Source organism: Pseudorasbora parva, chromosome 9, assembly GCF_024679245.1.
Source record: "Pseudorasbora parva isolate DD20220531a chromosome 9, ASM2467924v1, whole genome shotgun sequence".
Lineage (NCBI taxonomy): Eukaryota > Metazoa > Chordata > Actinopteri > Cypriniformes > Gobionidae > Pseudorasbora > Pseudorasbora parva.
Genome location: NC_090180.1, coordinates 16,546,952 through 16,568,631, shown reverse-complemented (window position 1 = coordinate 16,568,631; position 21,680 = coordinate 16,546,952). Strand labels below are relative to the sequence as shown.

At 37.7% G+C, this 21,680-nt stretch overlaps 1 protein-coding gene across 5 annotated transcripts in view; it reads left to right on the top strand.

Moving 5' to 3' along the window:
• The window catches only part of dpp6b (dipeptidyl-peptidase 6b), a 204,673-nt gene that overhangs the window by 103,007 nt on the left and 79,986 nt on the right, over nt 1-21,680 (top strand). The window contains exon 1 of one of the 5 annotated variants that reach the window (XM_067454124.1): nt 18,890-19,101. The exons of the other annotated variants lie outside the window; for them this stretch is intronic. Coding sequence (XP_067310225.1) covers nt 19,051-19,101 — 51 coding nt within the window. The 5' untranslated portion in view covers nt 18,890-19,050. Of the gene's footprint in view, nt 1-18,889; nt 19,102-21,680 lie in introns of those variants that run through there. 5 annotated transcript variants of the gene reach the window in all.

Below are 21,680 nucleotides of genomic sequence, written 5' to 3'. Positions count from 1 at the left end.
GATTTCGTCCGGCAACTCAGTCTGGAAACCTCTACATTAATTTCTACTGCTTCTGTTAGACTTTTGCGGGAACCAATCACAGACTGGCTTATCCACCTGGCAGGCTATTGGTGGGTTTAACACGATGACGGATAGAGATAGAGAAATCAATGGGTCGTTGCCCATTGATCACACCTCTTGTGGTCTGACTGGTTGAAGGATTATTCAATTGCATAGTCATTTGACTTGTGCTTGTTTATCACGCCTCTTCTGTAGTAGAAAACTCCCCAGACCAATGTTGAGCTTGGTCTGGTGATAGCCAGACAAACAAAACAACACTTCCTAGCTAGAAATAATATCGTTTGAAACGAACAACTAGTAAACAATTAGTTAATTACGACACCCATTGTGTAGCCCAAATCTATAATGGCTTGTTCAGTTTATTCTGTTACAGCCAAACGCATGAAAATGAGTCTGTGAGATGCAAGGGGTGAACCTGCCTAAATATTTAGGCTTAAATATGAGCTGTGGGGCCATTATGATTGGTTATTTTCAGTCGTTTGGAACAGCAGGTGGCCCACCATCAGAACTCTTTGAGGGAATTCTGGGAAGGTCAAGACTGGTGCAAGCCAGCTGGAGAAAAGCCAGAGATTTTTATCGTTGCCATCAGTGCATTGGTTGTGGCACAGGCTTTAGGGTACTGTTGAATTAGCTTTCCAATGAGGCTGCTTCAAGAATTCAATTAAAGCCTGTAGAACAGATATTTTCTATTAGTTTTAAAGCCCTGAAATACTTCAAGTAAAATGGCCTAATTTAGAACAAAATCTGTCAAAACAAAGTTCGTTTTCTGTCTTTCAAATCAGCCCACAGTGCAAACTTCACCATGGCTGTTAATCTCCATTCAACTGCCATTGGTCCATGATAGTCACATGTTCTGTGGCTCTACCTTCTCTGACATGGATATTTTTCAGGTAAATTTTTTTCCATTTCAGTTCGTCAAGGTCAAACACATGTGAAAACATGAACACGCTGGAGAGCTGCTTTGTTGTTGAAACTGAAATTCTGATTGCGGAAATCGCAAACTTTGCAACAATGAGACTGTAAAACTGATTTGAAGCAATCTGTAGTCCTATTGTATGAATTGCTATATAAATATACATGACTTGACTTGACTGGAGTGGCAAATTGCAGAGCTGATACAAACATATCCATATGCCAATGATGAGATGTCTGAACGTGCTCTTTTTTCACCTCTGTCATTGTTGTCATGTTATTAAAGGTCCCATGGCATGGATTATTTTTTAATTATTGGCCTCACTTTATATTAGGTGGCCTTAAGTACTATGTACTTACATCAAAAAATAAGTACAATGTACTTACTGTGTTCAAATTGTGTTGCAAAGCACTTTTGCTGATATTGAGGTGGGATACGGGTAGAGTTAGGGACAGGTGTGCTGGTGTGGGTCAGTTTAAGGGTAGGGTTAGGTGTAAGGTAAGTGCCAACTGTGTAATTACAAATGTAACTACAGAAATTAATTACAGACGTAATTACATGCAGGTATTTTTAAAATGTAAGTACAATGTAAAAACATGTATGTACACAATAAGTGCATTGTATCAAATGATTAATTACAATGTTAGTACATTGTAGTTAAGGCCACCTAATATAAAGTGGGTCCTAATTATTTTATGTTTCCTGAGGTGTACTTATAATGTTAGTATAGTTTTTACATAAAAAAGTCAATAATTTAGAAATAAAAAGCATTTTTTTCGATACTGATATTAGCCCTCTGGCATGACTGCTGTTTCAAGGGGCGTGTCTGCTGTGAGAACAGTGAAAACGCCCACTGTTGTGATTGGCTGACATCTGCATTTGAAATGAGATTACATACGGAGGGGGCGTGGTTTAGTCAGGCATGAGCAGCACTGCGCGTGCACAAATTTATTTTGTTTGTATCTGAGAGCTCTAAATAAACACGAGTGAACTTAGCAACGCTATTTCTCTCACCACAACTAACAACAAAAATGACATCGACATGAATACAGTAAGAGCTTCTGTTGAGCATAACAGTGCCATTAATTATAATGGCAGTTTGGATAAGTGTGCACTGCAGATATACGTGTGATTGACAGATCCAAACGTTATAAATAGTGTTCTTTGATCGCTCTCTGAAGTTTAATCATTTAAAACAGATTTGTTTCATGCTGCTAACAGAAAGGACTTGAAGTTGATGGTTTTAGTCATTGGCTTGATTCACTGACGCATCAAGACGGCCAGCAAAGAGACTGACAGTATTAAACAATTTACAAGTAGTTTAGAAGTCACTTAAGTCTGTGTGAACTTGAATGATTAGCTACACATCAGAAATCCCTGATCCCAGATCAGGCATTAATAATAATAATAATAACACTGAACACTGTTACTCACTGTTTTTGGCGGTGCTGTTGAATCCATATGGTAAAGCCTGTGCTGATATCACGACTGATAAACTGAATCCATTCTCGACTAATTCTCTAGGCGGGCAAGGCAGAGGAAGGGTCGGTAACCTTTCCTGTTATGATGTCATAACAGGAGAATTCAAGATCAGCTCGCCTAAGCTCTCATTTTCTCAAAGGCAGAGAAACACAGCCAGAACTCGGTTTACACCGATCAACATTTCTAGCCACTTGGGGACAATATTCAGGCTAGGGGAACTCATATTAATGTTGAAAAACCTCATAAATTACAATTTCATGCCATGGGACCTTTAAGAGAATAGTGAGCAGCACATATTTACTCCTCTAAACACTATCTGAATGCTCATAAACAACAGTATACCATTGCACAGGTTTTTGAACTTCTGTGAAAAATAAAGAGTAACTTCGCCAACAAGCACTTGTGTGGAACCAGCCTTATCATTTTGGCCAATCAAATTGTGCCTGTATTGTCGGGGACAAAACCCAGACCGATCAAGCAAAACATAATGACCATTGCACAAAGCATCACACTGTTGTCGCTTTCAGTGGAGGACGGGTCAACAGGTTTTAATTCTGCCACAGACAATTATATTTGTCTTAACCGTGCAGTATTATTACAGATACAGGATTATATTTAATTGTGTTAATTCTGATGTCATTATCTATAAAAAATGTTAAAGTGAAACGTTTGAGGTGCATTTGAAAAGGGCCAAATTGTGATGGCTAAACTACTGGGTCAGAGCATCTCCAAAACTGCAGATCTTGTGGGGTGTTCCCGGTCTGCAGTGGTCAGTATCTATCAAAAGTGGTCCAAGGAAGGAACAGTGGTGAACTGACGATGCAATTCATGGAGGCTCTACCTCGCAACTTACAGGATTTAAAGGATCTGCTGCTAACATTTTGGTGCCAGATACCACAGCACACCTTCAGGGGTCTAGTGGAGTCTATGCCTCGAAGGGTCAGGGCTGTTGACCAACACAATATCGATCATAATGCTATGCCTGATCTGTGTATATTGGGAGCCCGGGGAAATGGGCAGTGGAGATTTATGCAGTTCACTGAAATGTGCAGCTCATGCAGTATGTTCAATAAGCATATAGTTCTTAAATAACGTTGTTGTTCCTTCTAGTGACAGTATTGGGACCTTTTGGTTTATGTTTATTTGAACTAGAGTGTTATAAAACTTATGTCCAGACATATCAGCTGTTTTAGTTAACAGACTTCCCTCTTCCTGTCAGGTAGCCAGAGGACTTTCAGTTAACCTGAGGACTTTCATTAGTGGCTCAGTGTCATCGTCAGCATAGACATGATTAGGAGTGTCCAGAGTCCCCTTGACTGAATCAAGTTGAATACTTTAGCATATGAAGTGAAAGATGTCGGCCTCTTTGGGAATAGGAATGAACTCCGCAAAGAACATTGATTGTATTCGTTCTCCAGGGTGGGGTAGAACCAGACATTTATTATTTATTATATTTATAGTCGCATAATATGATGTTTACCTTTATTGATCCAATAGGCAGCCTCCTTATTTAAAGAATGCTCCTATTGATCTTGTTACAGTTGATGTTTTAAACTTCTTTTGCCCCACATAACGGCTGATATTTGATAAATAATCTTTAAATATATAAAATAATATTCTGGAATGGAAAGTAAAGGGACAATACATTGTACAGTACAACAAAACTGGAAAATGTGACATTTTATTTTATTGTATTTATTTATTGTATTTATTTATTTATTATTTTACGTATATAAAATGTATTTTTGCCGCTTATTCAAAACAAAGGCTTAGCTTGATGACGCACTTGATTTTTTTTTATTTTTATGCCACAGACGACCACTTGCTTCTACCGGTCATGCGTGTGGGGTAACGCAACACTGTTTTATTAGATAGATACATTATTTGAGTGTGTTAAAAGTTATGTTATAATGCTACTCTGTGTGTTCCCTTGGCGGCTACTATGAGACACTTGTTGCACACTGCAGTAAGCTAGATCAATATTAGGCATGGTAAAAACATGGTACTCACAAGAAAACATGATTCAAACAATAAGAACTGTGTTGAGCTATTTAACAATTCACTAGTTTTCTGTCCATAAATGGAACCAAACAGTTGCTCACCTGTCTAAAACATCTAATATATTAGAGTGTCTTTGGTCTTTCCATGGTTTCTACAAAGTAAATTGCTTATTTCTCTGAATTTAAACATTCTTAGAAACGTTTGGGAATATTTCAAGTGCACAAGTCAACACATTTATAACATTGTCCTAGTGGTTTCTTGTGCCTTTAATTTGATGTATGAAACCTGCCATGCACAAACGACACTTGTAGAAAATTCACCATTAAGATCGGTTTCTCACTGGAGAAGCCATTAAGACAATTATTTACATGTCTCGCTTCAAGGCAAGGCAAGGCAAGGCAAGGCAAGGCAAGGCAAGGCAAGGCAAGGCAAATAAATAAATATGTATAGCTATATAAATATCAACCTTTAGACCAATATCTCCCCTGCATTCATTTGCACGTGCCGTTAATGAGTGATCTCATCACCAACTCTCCAGGAAGACTATTAAGCGATTGTCCATTTTGATAGTTTAATTGAGTTTGCTGGATAAACAGCTTATGATTTTCTGATGATTCAAAGGACAGTTGGACTTGAGAGAACGCCTGCTGTGGTAATAATCTATTCCAGCTAAGCAACAAAGCACCTGATTTACATAATTGCTTCTTTGATTGAAGCAATTTGGCCCAGCTGCCAAGTTTAGGAGTATCCAGAAGAAAATTGGGTTGTTTGGAATCTCAGTGTGTATAAAATATGTTTCTCAGGGAACTGTAAAATAGATGTTAATGTAAAAAAAAAAAAAAAAAAAAAAATCAGCAGAGTGCATATTTACACAACATTGACCATGTAGTCAAATCTGCTAAAGGTCACAGGGGGGCAGCATTATAAAGGGAACATTTTTGTAAGGAGTTCGGTCATAGTTTAGCAGTGTTTCAACTGTGACACAAAACCAAGGATATGGGGAGCGTTATGATATAGTTGAAATGTGCTTGTATTATTATTATTATTTTTTATCCTTTACAATACTGTGATAATAACACAATTAGAAATACCCTCAATTATCAGAAAATGATGTATCAAAAAGTGTAGGAACCCAATAGATTGTGTAAAATATGTATTTCATCAGTTTTGAAATGCATATTAATGTGTGCATCAAATATGATACATTAGGATCCGTAATGTTACTGGCTCGTAATACAACTCCCGTTTTCTAACATTTGTTTTAGAAGGTTAACACGATTCAGAAATTCCTATATAACTGAGGAATTACTGTAACACTTTGACCATAACAATGTTTCAAGTACAAAATGGTTTGGCAGTTTACAACAGAAGCCTGCGATTTGTCCGATTAGAACAGCATGTGAAATCCTTCTCTCGAGCCAGCAGCTCTTTTTCTACAATTTCCTCTCAGGAAAAGGGGTGTGGGCGCCATCAGCATGCAGGCATTTCAGCTGTACTCAGAGGGAGATGGGGGTCAAAGTTTAGTACTTTACAATTCATGGTTTGGCACCATTAAATGAGGTATTCCTAGATGAGTTCTGTATACACCATTGTCTTCGTTCCTCTTTTGTTTTGCATTTGTGTTTTTCAAAATAGCAAATTGTTCCTGGTGTGATGCCAGTTTGGTTTTTACTTTGGATGATGGTCTGAGATGTTTTACTGCCAACAATAAATAATACATAATACATGTGTTTAAAATGCAGCAGTAGTTTCCACAGGTGGAAAAAAAATGAATAATGAATACTGCAGTCATGTGAGATTTAAAAAGTATTACAATAATATAAATTTTCAGTAATTCATATATAGTACACTGAAAAAAAGTAAAACACACATTGTCCAATTTACTTAATCTTATTATCTACGATCTATGCAACAAAATTGTGTTTCTCTTCCAAACGTGATTTCTTTGCTTTCGATTAATGTAATTCTCTAAAATGTGCAATCTACTAAACTACATTATTTGGGGTGAATGTAAACCAATTAAGTACGTTAACATTATTTTTGTTGAAACTGTAGTTCCCAGCTAGCTTTGCTTGGGACTTGACGAGAAAAGTAAAATTGTTGAACTTGGGCAAAATTAGATAAGGGTGAGACTTTATATTGTTTAATAGTGTTAAATGTTTAATTCTCTTGGAATAATTAGAAGCATTTAAATTATACTGGGTAGTGGAGAAGAACGGAGCGATTGCTTAGGTTGTGGACTGAGACAGCACATGTCATTAAAGAGCATTCCATAGCACTTGACATGTTCATTATGTGCTATTGTTGGCTAATAGAATGAAAGCTAATTAGTACAGTCTCATAAAACAGTCAAGTGACCACAAAAATATACAAAAACAAAATAATCTTGTGATTTGATTAAAGAGGTCTCAAGCCCCTCTGTGCATACTGCATACCACTGTTGTTAGGAAGCAATATTAATATTGGGTTACTTAAAAATTACTTCATTCCATGATGTTGAAGTTGTGAACAAATTATGTTTGTTTAACTTAATTGATTCACGTGGAACCGATGTGATTAAATCATGTAAATCCAACACACCTTTTTTTCAGTGCATGTATTGGCATTTCCAGTGTGAAGAATTAAAGCTACACTGTGTAACTTTTTTAGTTTATTCTTAGCTAAAAACACTTAGTTCTTTCAAAAATATATGTGCTCATTAATGTATATTTACTTCTTTCAAATAATAAAGTATTCTCGTAAGTTTATAATATGCCATTGAAAATACATACGGGTGAGGGGTTTGAATGCCGGTCGCCATGTTGCCCCTCCATCTTGAAAGTACATTAGCCAAAGAGGGACATACCCGTAAATTCAAGCATCGCCTTTCATGTTTTAACACTTGATGGCCGTGTGGAATGTGAAGAGGGGGGTTGCCATGTTAATCTTGGACTAAATTAGCCACCGTAGGAGAAAACGGAATCAGAATTGAGAGGAACAGAAACTAATATTCGCTGGATAGTCATATACCTTTACACCGCTAGATGGGGGAAAATATCACACAGTGTAGCTTTAATATCAGCCTCAGACGTCACACCCACGGAACGTTGGCTGAAAGTCTGATGCGTATAGCACACTTGTCTTGAAACACTTCAAGTCCTCATCTGATTGGTTGAATTCTACAGGATGTGCATAAGGCGTGTGTTGCGTTCTTTAACGGTCCGCCTGGAAACAAATGCCGTGACACCAAGCTCCCTCATAAAAGAAGAATGCCGTCGTGTTTACAACTGTGACAATGAGTGCTTACAGGACCAACTAAACCTCGGTCAGTTTTTCACCTATTGGTATTGCAGGGACATCGACTTAACATGTTCACAGTTTTCATGGGAAGAGGGAATGGGTTTACTAACCCATTTTGGCAAAGTCATGTGAAAAAAGCGTAGCAAAGAACGACATTTATGTGATGAAAGTTGAGTTGACGTTGACTAGTTAACAAATAAGCCTGGACTTGGACTGCACAGATATTAGCCTAGAAATCTAGACGCACCCTAGCGGCAGCAATTCTAATCTGCTGCGAGTGTCGTCTAGCAACTCTCAATACCCTTCTGAGCTGTAAATGCCAAACTCTGGTCGGGCAAATCACATCGTGTATAGAGTCGGTAGGCGGGGCTTAACATAATGATGGCCGAGTTGCGTTTGCGTGCTACTAGTAAACACAGAAGCTGGCGAACGGTCTTTCGAATCAGCTTTGACCGCGACTCTGGAAGACTTGGAGTTAAGCTTTTCTCTGAGAAAACAACAAAGAACGGCACTGAAGTCATTCTTAAGAAGGGAAGATGTGTTCTGAGTTTTGCCGACCGCATACGGCGACTGTTTAATCTTTCAACTAGCTGGTTGGTTGTAGCTCTATACTATTGTGTGCACGCCGTGCAAAAGGAGTTTGAAAGACAACCGTTTATCCCGCCCCTCGGATTGAGCCCTGTCAATGGTGAGTTTCCAGACCAAACATCTTGATGTGGGTCTGGCTTGTCAGGCTACACAGATATTGCATATGACACAGCTTCTGCATGCCCATAAAGTTATTGGTCCTACATAACAGCTTTTGTATCAGTTCTTTTGTCTTATGGACCTGGTCGTTATATTTCTCACAGATTTCTGCTCATTCTGAATAAGATAGATAAAGTAGCACAATAAAGATTACATGTATGAATCCATTTGTGAGTGACTGCGTATGAATTAATTCTACCTGCCAGCGTCTCTAAAATGCTAGAACTTTTCAGTTTCTAAGCTATTTTATTGATAAAATCACAGAATAGTGTTGACAATACATTTCTGCGCTACTGAATGGTTTTGTGATGCGCGCGATCTCCATGTGATGTGTGATCGGCTATGTGTGTGCAGCACGCATTAGTTTAGCGCAATGATTAACTTACGGGTACAATAAGTGTGCATTCTCCCGATCAATTTTGAGCATTTCTCTGGCTCTGTAGGCATTTTACAACAGTTCCCAAACAAGCAAATTATAGATTATCATGACAGAAAACACTAATCAATGACTTGAAGATAGTTAACTCCACATCAGCTACATAAATTCATCAACTAACCATTCAGAAACATCCTGTTGCATTCCACATGTTGTCACTTCTCGAGTCTCTCCATCATAGTCCTACTCAGGTTTGAACATAAAAGGCATGTCTGCATGAGGTGCTAACTTGAGCTCTTGAAGCCCTGTCCTCTTCTAGAAAGGGGGTCGGGAGCAGCAGCTCATTTGCATTTAAAGGGACACACAAAAACAGCACTTTTTGCTCACCCTCAAAAAGGGATCATTTTAACATGCTATTAAAAATGATCTGTGGGGTATTTTGAGCTAAAGCTTGACATAAACACTCTGGGGACATCAGAGACTTATTTTAAATCTTGTAAAATGTACTCCTCCTCACATACTATTTATAAGGGCCACGTGGAATCTGTGGATTTTTTTGTGTGATTTCTGCACAGATTTTTTTGAAAAATCTTTTTGAAAAAGAATATTGGAACTGAAAGCATTACAAATAAAATTTAAAACATTCACTTCTTATACAATACAAATCTTAATAAACAAATGCTATAATAAAGACTTTTGTTTTAAAAAGTCAAATATCTTTTTTAAACAAAGCTAGATCTCTCTTATTGTAGGCTACATCCACTAAAAGACAGTGAAAATATTGCTTTATCAATTGTATTGTAGATCATTAAAATAACAATTTTATATCATTCAACAATAGAGCAATATAAATAAATACCATAGTATTAGTAAATAAATTAACAAATTTTAATAACTTTAAATAAGTATTTTTTGTAGACAAGTGACGCTTACTTAACTTCTCTGTGGTCAATTTTATCGTAGACATTTTAAAATATCACTAAACTAATCACTAATCACATATCCACTAAAAAACTTTTTTTTTTTTTTTTACATCAATAAGCGCATTTGTATACTTCTCAAATGACGGGCACTACAATCTGCGGAAATCTTTTGAGTTTTCTTCTGAATTCTTCAGTGCGGATTCCGTGTGGGCCTCCATAACCAGTACACGGTAGGCTACTTACTTTTCAGTATGCTGTATGCTTTGCTGGTCTCTGCTTTGTTAATATGAAGTCTGTTGTTAGAGTATGCTGCACTTGATCGAACATGTCCTCCATTGAGTTCTCCTTCTTTCTCCTTTGCTTTTTAAATCAAACACTGAACAGGCAAAATATAATGGACAGCTTTCTGCTTCCTCCATCTCATAGAGCCACAAGAAGCGGACTGTATAATCGACATGCTGGTAAATCTATTCATGGCAGAGTCTCAGAGTGTGACTAATGCAACATCTCTGTGCATTAGCTGCGAGCATCAGAGACGCGCGAGAGGCTGGAAGTAGATCAAAAAATAGATAATTGTGCCATTTTCTTCATTGTTTATGTTTTTTTTTTTGTAATAAGGTGTTGCTCGCTTCGTGAAACATCTCGAGATGAGATTGATGACATGGAAATGAATCCGTGCCAGTCCCAGCACTCAGCCTGCCATCACTTGGCCTCATGCGGCCTTGAGATGTTGTTTATAGAGCCATCGCTGCACTGCTTAAATTAGCGCCCAAGCTATCCATTAGCAGACCGTTTTCCACGGCTACTGAAAGATGTGCTGTCCAGCTGGATACTTTTATTTGTGGTGATCAGATTGCGGGTCTTCTGAGCACAGATCAGATCAGGCCTTCCCTCATTTCAGCATTCTTTTATATGCATTTTAATATTTAAACGAATATTCGCTTTATCATTGTCTAGTCGTGCCATATGTTTAAGATTTGTTTGAGATTTAAAACTTTCTAGAATTATTTTTAATTAATAATTATTTAATGAATTGTTTGTATCTCTGTTGTAACATCCATCAATACTTTTGCTCATTTTCCATAAGTAAGATTAATTAATTACTATAACTTTTGTGCCATAGATATAAAAATAACTAAATGACAAAACAGTGTAGGTGGTGGATTGTTTACTTTCTCGCTGCTCCACTTGCTAACCGACATGGCAATTGGTGTTAGTTGCCTTGACAACATTCATTGTAAAGTGAGACAGCGAGAAAAGAAATAAAGTATGTTTCTTTTTAAGGGAATTAAGAAACAATTAAGCAACCAAAATAGTATACTAATTGCTATTGCAGATTCATTCATGTTTCTTTTTGTTGTGCTCTTGACTGTGGGATAAAATCAGTTGTTAGTGATTTTGACTGTATATTAGATCTGTTTTACGTTAAAATACAGAAATGCCCATTAATGCACAAAAGCAGAAAAAAACGTGAGCTTTTATTTTGACAGGACAGTTCAAGAAAAGACAGGAAGCATAGAGGAGATAGGGAAACAAGATCAGGAAAAGATCAGGGCTCGGATACTCTCTTGAGTAGGTACTTATTTTAAATGAGTAATTCACAATCACTAAAAAAAGTATGTTCTATATAGTATGAATGTGTGTAGTATGAATATAATCTGGACATAGTACATTCGCCATGTTGTCTTTATCATGTGACCTACCAGCTCTGTGTTTCGCTCCGGACCGAGGGAGATGGATTTAGTAATGGCGTGTAATTTTCTCACTCAAACCACTGCCGCATGCTGCTTCTGCTACTGAGTGCTTTTAGAGGGAAACGTTTTTGCTTCGGTGAGTAATGCAGCCAATCACAGACATGTTTGTTGATATCTTGGACGCGATTGGCCAATTGAGAATGAGGACATACGTCATGGTAGCTTGCTTTCACGTGACAAATTGGCCGGTGTTTGGGCCCGTCCACCATTTTGGGATCCGACGCTATCGGTTGCCAGGGGCAACACTGAAAGAGCGATACAGAGATCGGAGCAGGAAAGACGGCTCGAGGAATTATCACGTCGTTTAAACTGAGAAATTTTAAAATGGAAAATAAAAAGAAATGGAGGTTAACTACAGGGACAAATTGCTACCAGTGCCAGGCAGAGGTATTTAGAGGAGCTGGATGATATCAAAAATGTCAATCCATACGAGCTGCCTGCAGCAGAATGGAACAGAGACCTAACGTTAGACGCTTTAACTTACTACCTTGCATGTTCCCGAAATGTTTCTATATATTTTGTGTGCATTCTGAATAATAAATAAATATATCTCCTCACTATCCTGCAACAGTCTAGTGCTCGTCCTCTCATTAACAGTGTTTTTCTCATACTGACCATATTTTTTACCTGATGACAATTTTACGTTTCAGAATGAATTTAACTAATAAAAGGAACGCTTGTGTGCGCTGGTGCTTTTAGTCCAGTCTTAAGGAGACTAAATGCTCAGTACGTACATGTAACGTTAGAGGAAAATGACAGTCAACTAGCTATAGGCCTAAGTTACTTTGAATATTAATCATTTTGGCATTAACATGTAAATTACATACAATAAAATTATTGACAATGAAAAATGACAGAATAGTTTTCAAAATGTTTAAAGGGGGGGTGAAACAATCTCATGTCAATCTTGAGTACCTATAGAGTAGTATTGCATCCTTCATATCTCCGAAAAGTCTTTAGTTTTATTCTATTTGTAAAAGAAATATGGGCTGTACCGAGTCTTTCTGGAAAAAAAACGAGCGCCTGGAGGCGTATTGAGTGGGCGGAGCTAAAGCATGACAAATGCGCAAAGCGGTGACGTCCTCAAGCGTGGAGAAACCCTTGCTATCGATCTCAGCTAATAGATATATGATCCATAATCTAATTCGGAGGCTGAAATAGAAACAGCTACAGCAGGACGTCCGTCTCTGTGGTATGTACTGTATTTAGTGGCCTGTCAACATTTGTCTTTACTCTCAGTTTATGAGGACATGATTCGGTTTATGGACTATTGTATGCGACCAAACCTTAGTAGCAAGCAAAACGTTTTTTTGACACAGAAATACTCTATCAAACATCCAACATTAGTTTTTGAAACTTTGTCTATGTTTAGGATGGGAATCCAAGTCTTTGACAGTGTAAAAAGCTCAGTATGCATGAAACAGCATTTCACCCCCCCTTTAATACAAATAAATAAAGGATCGTGTTCATCAGGTGTCAACACACTCCAGCATCGCAGCACTAGTAAGACGATGACTGACACCCTGTGGCGAAATAATGGCGTATGTTTACCAGCAGCTGCTTTCTCAGATCGGCTGGGGTGGATTAAAACTTCATGTTCCATTGAGTTTGGAAAATTATGTACATGGTAATCATCAGAATATCTCTTCTCCAGTCTCTGTCCGAATCCAATACCTGGCGGACCATCCTCCCAAAATGGCGGAACGGGGCGGGGCGTGGTGTCGTGACGCCATCTCCTCATTTTCAATTACAAGTGTGGAAGTTAGAATCCACTCACCGCTTGAGTCTTTGTCCAGTGCTGAGTTCTGCACGTGCACAAATCCTAACAAAGTGTAGACATTATGTAAATAAGAGATATGTTGTGTAGTCCGCTTCACTTATTAATATAACAGAACTTTGAATGAGTGACAGCTTTTAGTGATTATAAAGGGAGTGCTTTTTGTGCACTGGGCCATATAAAAAAATAATAGGCCTATAATATATTTAGAATTTGAATAAAACTTTGGTTTCCCATTGTTGACAAGTGGCCACACACCCTTCAACACATAGGCCCATCCGCATATATACATGCATGATTCACTCTCAAAATTGGGATGAATGACAGTGATAAATATTTGTGTATCAAAATCTTGCTCAAATAAATGTCAGAAAAGCAATTCCTGGCTGCATGTAATTTTTCATGGATCGCTGGATCTTTGGTAAGTTGTAAGAAACACTATATCGAGTCCAATCTTAAGTCACAGCCACTGTTAAAGTCCCCATGAAATCAAAATAAAGTGTTTTGTCTTTTTTTAATCAATAAGCTGTTGTGCTCCAAAACAATGATCAAATTTGCATTTAAGAGATATTAGCATTCAAAACTTACAGTCTCTCACTTCACCAATATGGATCAATGATTTTGATGACATTACTCTGCAGCTTTTCGTCAGATTTTCTGTCCAACCAAATGCTCTTTAGAATCTAAAGTTTCCCGCCCCCTACACTATAAATGGATGCTGAGGCTGCAGCTAAAATCAATCACTTGTTCACACAATTACTATTTTTTTACATGGTGAACGGCACATAGTGCACTATAGATCTATATACTGTCTTTTTGTTTGAATTGTTGCGGTTGCTTCTGGTTTGAAAGACATTTGATGTTGCTCGCTGCGGCTGCTCTCTCTTCTGGGTGTCGGCTGCTCACTGGTGGTCTCCTTCGGGCTTGAGCTGCATGGTGGCTGAGGTTGCCGGTTGATTGGCGGCGCTTGCACCAGGCTAGCGTCATCAGCGTCCGGCATGATGCTGAGATGTTCCGCTTCTCGGCTGCTGAGTCTCGGGTGCGTCGCTGTTCCGTCTTGCATTGTGGCCGTGGAACGACTTGGACTTCTGCGCCGACCCGGGGTGTCCACAGAAGTGTCCGGAAAACTTTGTTTGCCTCCTGCATGGTGCGTCAGCGATCCCCTCCATCTGGTCTTCAGCTGCGCGTGTCGTGCCTTGGTGACGTCATCAGGACACTGCCGAATTGGGAATATGTAGCATTAGAGTCTCTAGCGCTGGGAGAAGTCTCTAGCGCTGGAGTGGACCGGAGTGTACTGTGGAGCTTACAGAGACTTCACCATCAGCTCTGTTTTCTGTTCAGAAAAGCTTTTAATTGTTATGTGTTGGTTGATTGTTTGTATTATTCTATATTTTTATTTTTGATATTTTTTTGTTATTTTTTTCCCTTTCCATTTTTGCATTTTGAAATTCTTTGGAATGAAAAGTGCATTATAAATAAAATCTATTATTATTATTATTATTATTATTATTATTATTATTATTATTATTATAATATAGGGGGTATAGGGAGCGATTCGGACAATGTGAACATGCTTTCCATTGGGGTGAATGAAGTCTGGTTTCACATTATTGTCACGCTAACCACCACAGCCCTGTCTGCTCCAGAGACAGGAGAGCACAGAGCGGATCATGATGATGAACACAAGTCTACACATACCACAAAACATATCAAACTATTATATATATATATATATATATATATATATATATATATATATATATATATATATATATATATATATATATATATACTCACTGTCACTCATTAAGCTGAAGATTTCAGCCTGCTCCTTTTGCATTTCCATATGAATGTAATAAAATGGTGGTGCCACAGACTAATGCACAAAGAAAATGCAAAGGTACAGTGTGACACGTCTAGTGGGAGATGGGAGATGTGCTAAATTAGGGCTCAGTGCTGGTAAGAGACTGTTGAATAAGGAGTCAGTGCATGTGTATAGCATCTGGAACGGAGCAGACCTGACACAAGCTCTTACCATACTGATCAACCGATTCTCATTTTCTGCTGCAACACATGGTTAAAAGGATAGTTCACTCACAAATAATATTTCATTATTTACTCACCCTGCTGTCATTCTAAAACCTGTATGACTTTCTTTCTTCCGTGAAATATAAAATAAGATATTTAGCTATCATCTTCTTATTATTTCACCTGTTCTCACTCTTTCAAAAAGTGCATTAGTGTTACTGTGGTACTGTGGTACTAGTAACCGTACACAATGTTGAATCTACCAAATAAACAGCTACAAAACACTAACCGTTATTTATTTATTGTTAGAAAATAGGTGTTTGTTTGCTACTGGATTAGGGATTTTAATCAGATTAAAACTTCTGAGATCTTGGTGAGATCCCTATATTAACTTGAGTCATAATGTGCCCAGAGGCTCCTTGAACACTTCCATTTGAGTGCATGTTCTCACTGGATGACTAATAGAAGACAAGGGCTGAACCTGAAATCGTCCCACTAAACCAATCACTATTCCCCACTTTAGTCTAATACAGTTCACTTGAAGGAGCGAATAAAAACAAGTGTGTGAATTCAGACAGCTGCTGTGTGTACATCAGCTGTACACTATTTGCAGTGCAATGTGGGATTGAATGAGTGCACTCCACAACGTCCACTATGGTTTTGATACCACTATAAATGGCTGTCCTCTCAAATAGTAAACTATTTAACGGTATAGGGGGCGATTTTGGATTCAGCCAACATGTCATATAGCCTACATGGACATCGTCTGGGCAGCAGCCACCTTTTTTACCACAAAAATTAGAATGCTGTTTTGAGACTTAAACTGAAAACAGACAAACAAAATAACTCTCATGTTCACTCAACTTCCTTGTTGTGCGCCAAATTGGATTTAATGCAGAGATCTTCAACCCTGCTCCTGGGGACTCACTGTTCTGCAGAGTTTATGCTGCCTTCATGTGCTGTCGGAAGTTTCCTACTTCCCACTTCAGAAGTCGTGATTACGAGCTTGTTGCGTTCAGGTGCTTTTTTGTCGGAAAGAATGGAGCATGTCAGGTTCATACTTTTGTGCGTCTTGAGAAAATGTTATTTTAACACTATAACCCTTTCATCATAGAATCATTGGCAAACACTAGCAGCACAACAAGAAAGCATATGGTTTAAAATCACATTCACAATAAAGGCATAATGTAGACATGGTAAGGCTGCTTAAAGGCTAAAATGTTAAAAGTTTTCAGCCATACATCCTATTGTATAGCTTTACCACACTATCTAGGTAATCAGCTTGCTCACTATTCTGGAATGATGGTCAACTATGCAATTTTCTATGTGTTTAAAATATACAATATGCTTCAAATGATTATTCATTTATGTAAATATGTACTACTTTAATGACAAGACAATTAAACTGCTGCGGGAAAAAAAAAGAAATAAAACACCTGCCACAGCAGAAAGTCTCCCATCCGCCATTTTTAACGGTTATGCCACGCCCATCTCGGGAATTTAGTGCTGCCTTCACGTGCTATCAGAAGTTTACTACTTCCCACTTCAGAAATCTAGATTAGGAGCTTGTTGTGTTCAGGTGCTTTGTTGTCGGAAAGAATGGAGGACGTCAGTTTCATACTTTTGTGCGTCTTTGGAAAATGTTATTTTAACACCATAACCATTTCAGTCATTTCCCGGTCCCAGAAAATCATAGAATCACTGGCAAACATAGCAGAACAACACGAAAGCATAATCACATTCACAAAAAGGCATAATGTAGACAAGATAAGGCTGCTTAAAGACTTAAATGGCAATAGTTTTCAGCCATACATGATCCTTTTGTAGGCTATAGCTACTTTTACCACACGATCAGCTTGCTCATATTCAGGATTCGATTTTCGATGTGTTCAAAATACACAATATGCTTCAAATTATTATTAATTTATGTAAATATGTACTACTTTAACTACAAGACAATGAAATTGTTGTGGAAAAAAAAAAAAACTAATAAAACACCTGCCACACCAGAAATTCGTCTCATCTGCCAATTTTAACGGTTATGCCACGCCCATCTCGGGAACTTGGGTATCAAAATTATTTCCGAACTTCCCAGTAGTAAACACGACATCAGAGGGCGTTCATGTGCAATTTTTTTTTTTTTTTTTACCTCGGAAGCTTTTTACCAGGGCCGGCTCTAGCTCTTTGGTTGCCCTAGGCGAGATGGAGTTTTGCGATAATAATATTAATAATATTTATAAAATAAATATTAGTTGATAAGATTGATACTAAGTAATTTTATTTTGTTTGACAACTTATTGGCTGAGATAAGAAGACTAACCTCTATACTGGGCTTTCTTTCAATTTTCTTCCTTTCTTTTTTTCTCTTTTTCCGCCCCTGTGCATCCGCGGGGTTTAGACGCCTCATTTTTGATGAACGCGCAAGATGAGCACTTGCCTGACCTAACGCCCGAACTAATAATCAATAATCACCATCAATTCAATCTAATAATCAGGTTGATAAGTAATAAAACGTGTGGCTGAGGGGGCGCCCTATGATGATCATGTTTAATGAACATTATGTTGTATTTCGCTTGTTCCAATTCTAATGGGTAGTAATGGGCGGCACTAGAGCGCGCTCGCGCCCCTAACACAATTGTCGCCCTAGGCAACCGCCTAGCTCGCCTATAGCAAACGCCGGCCCTGCTTTTTACGATATATTATGATAAGTATTAGGCTACGATAATTCTGATAGCACGTGAAAGCGGCATTATCCAACCATAATCAAAGACAGCTGAAGCTCATCAGGCCCAATGCTGCAATTAGTTTGTTCAAGAATTGATAATAAAGGCCTTTATGATCAATTCTTGAACAAACTAATTGCATTTAATTTCTGCATTTTCATTAAACTGCAAATCACGTTTGCAAAGTTGTCCGAAAATATAATTCAGTTCAAATTCAAGTAGGCCTAGGCCTATTGTTTCCGTAGTCTTTTTAAAAATAGCCTAGCCTATTAAATTAAAGTGTAATTCTTTGTCACAAGGGCTGTGATATAGGGTGATAAAAGACTATAGTAGCCTAATTCCTGACTAAAAAACAACAGATATGTATTTCATATGTTTTAAAGTTGTTATTTTAATGTTTTATCAAGTGCATTAAAAGTCAAAAATAGCCTACAAATAATGTGTGCACGTCCTTGAACTCAAACAGAGCTCAGGTGCAGGACAAAAGAAATAACTAAAGCAAAAAAACAAATGTGATGACGCACACTAATATAAATGCTCCAATTAACTGCGACGTTTTGACCAACAGGTATCCGTCAGTTGGTCGAAACGTTGCAATTAAATGGAGTAGTTATATCAGTGTGCGACATCACATTTGTTTTTGTTTTATATCCAGAACATTAGACACATGATGGGCACGTGAAAACTACTGCATAACAAGAACCCCAAGGTGTATGTAGTTCTGCAGCTGCGCAACGCCTCGCGCTCCTTGATTGTTTGCTGTTCAGCGCGCGCTCCGCTCGAGACATACGCAGCGTATACTCTCTCTCTCTCTCTCTCTCTCTCTCTCTCTCTCTCTCTCTCTCTCTCTCTCTCTCTCTCTCTCTCTCTCTCTCTCTCTCTCTCTCCCTCCCCTCCTCTCCATCACTGAATGGGTTTCACTGAGAGTAGCGAGTTTTATCCCCTCTGAAGAGCGCCTGCATCAGTGTTTATATCCGCGTCTTAACCATGACTTCATCGGAATCCAGCGCGCCGGGAAAAGCGTCTCAACAAGAGCAGGTAGTGACATTAAAGTCAGAGAGCTTTTCTCTTATGGTTCCTGTGTATGGAATAGTAGAGGGTAGAGAATCGTGGTTTTGCATTCTGTTAGTTCTGTGTGCGTTTTGACATGGGCTTGTTTTACATCTACTCACCGCTAAACGGCACGTTGACTGAGCATTGAGATTTTATATTGCATCACACTGTTAGTTGTCGTGCCATTTTAAACAAATGACGCAGCCTATAGTTAGTTCTAGTAGTTTTGTGGCTGTTTTAATTGTATTTAAATCAAATGAATATAGACTTGTTGAGCATAAGATACATTTAAGAGGAAATTATTATTAGGAATGGCAACCCCCCCCCCCCCCCCCAAATGTATTTTTGAGCTATATCCTCACGATATTCGTGTATTCAGCGTTCATTCAGCAACACATTATCTTGCTGAACTCATGTTCAAAACTTGCAGTTGCATTTTGCACATTTTATATTTTAGTTATTTTTTTTTTTTACAAAGTTTTGTTACTTTATTTCCTGAACCTACTTTGAAGACACACTCCTTCCGTGAGCAGTGATCTGTAGTTTTCTGCATTTTACTTCTGCTCCAGATCCAGATACTATAGTTTATGCGTGACACTCTGCATTGCTTGAGTCCTGAAGTGAAGACCTGTTGGGTCTTACGATGAATTGTTTGTGAAGATGTTCCTCATTTGTAAAAGCATCCGCTAAGACATCCGCTATTTTTGTCAGGCTTCCATGTATAGGTTTCTACCTAAGTACCGGTACTTCGGAATGGGCTGAGACTTGGATTTACTATGTGCAGAGAGTGTTTACTCTGTATCATTCTCATTTTTGTCCCAGGTGGCTTTTAGGCTTTTGCATAGGAAGACTTAAAATCTAACTTCAAAAGTTCATAAATGTCTTTTCTATGAAAAAACACTCAAATTGAAGTGACACGAAACATTAATTAAACAACATAACATGTACAATAAAACGGCCACATTTACATAACTGATAGCAAACATACAAAGAAGCTTCATTATTTATAATACAGTTAAATAATATGCAATATTTCATGCAGGGATTTCGTAGACATTTTACTGCTTTTCGCAATAATTATAAGGTGTATATTTTTTACTCACCCAAAATAACACAACATTTTACTGTATTGTCTATATATATATATATATTCATTCAACTTTATTTATATAGCGCTTTAACAATCACGATTGTGTCAAAGCAGCTTCACAGTGTCAAACAGGATAATATTGCGACAAAATTAGATTTGGCTGTACAGTCGTACTGGAGAAAATGTATCATATAGCGACAATGTTGGCAGATCAATATTATAGTTTATAGAATTAAATAAGACTTAATTCATACATTTTATTTGTATAATTAGTTGAATAACTTTAATCATATTTTTAGTGTTCCCAACTGAGCAAGCCAAGCCAAAGGCGACAGTGGCAAGGAACCAAAACTCAAGCGGGGCATGATGGAGAAAAATAAACCTTGGGAAAAACCAGACTCAGTCGGGGTGCCAGTTCTCCTCTGGCCTATTAACACATCGTGTAAGATTATTATTCTGGCAACCTTACAGGTCAGAAATCATATTAGATTGGAATATTCAAAATTTCAGGGTATCACGGAAGAGACCTTTATTTAGGATGGGGCGTCGATTACACAAGAGTATGAATACATGAAAGATATATATATAGACAATACAGTAAAATGTTGTGCAAATATATATATATATATATATATATATATATATATATATATATATATATATATATATATATATAATATATATGCACCATTAACTCTATGGAAATTCATACTTTTATTTACCGAAAAAAATAAAGGTGTTTCACAGTAAAATCACATGCATTGACTATTAAATCTTAAATTGATTAAAATATGTTTTTGACCAGATATTAAAAGACATCAAATTTTCATCCAAGTTGATTTATATAAAAGAAAATTACGAAAAATGTTGACATATCATTGCTACCATTTACGACTCTCGACTGCCTGAATTTTTTTTATAGAGAATCTCATATATTTCCATTACATTAGATAAATAGACAACCTCAGGTGGCAGTCGAAAACTACCCGCAACAGATGGCCAGCGTAAACACAACTCTTTATTTCACTTCTTTGTCCCCGAGCGCAGTTATCGTGCCACTAGAAGCAAAGCACGGAAACCTGCAGTTCTCATCATTCAAATCAATTAAGCCAAACTACTGCATCTGTTGTGCTTTGATTACTTTCATGCTATTCGTTAATCATTAACACATTCGTCTGACCTTGTTACATTGTTCTCCAAACATGACTGCCATGCATGTTACTTTTAAAGTCAGTGGAGTCATTTAACTGAAGTCTTGTATGATTTTTAGAAATATAATGCATGGTTTTTTCTTAATAAAATTAAGCCGTACCAAGGAATTGAGACATTTAAAGGGGAGGGTATTCTTATTCACCCTCTCAAGCTGCTTTTTGCACTTCAACCCTAAGTAGGGCTCTCTGATGACAATGATTAGGGTTTAAGCAGTGGAAGAATTGCCTGTCTTAGAATAGCTGCCTTTGATTCTGCTCAAAGG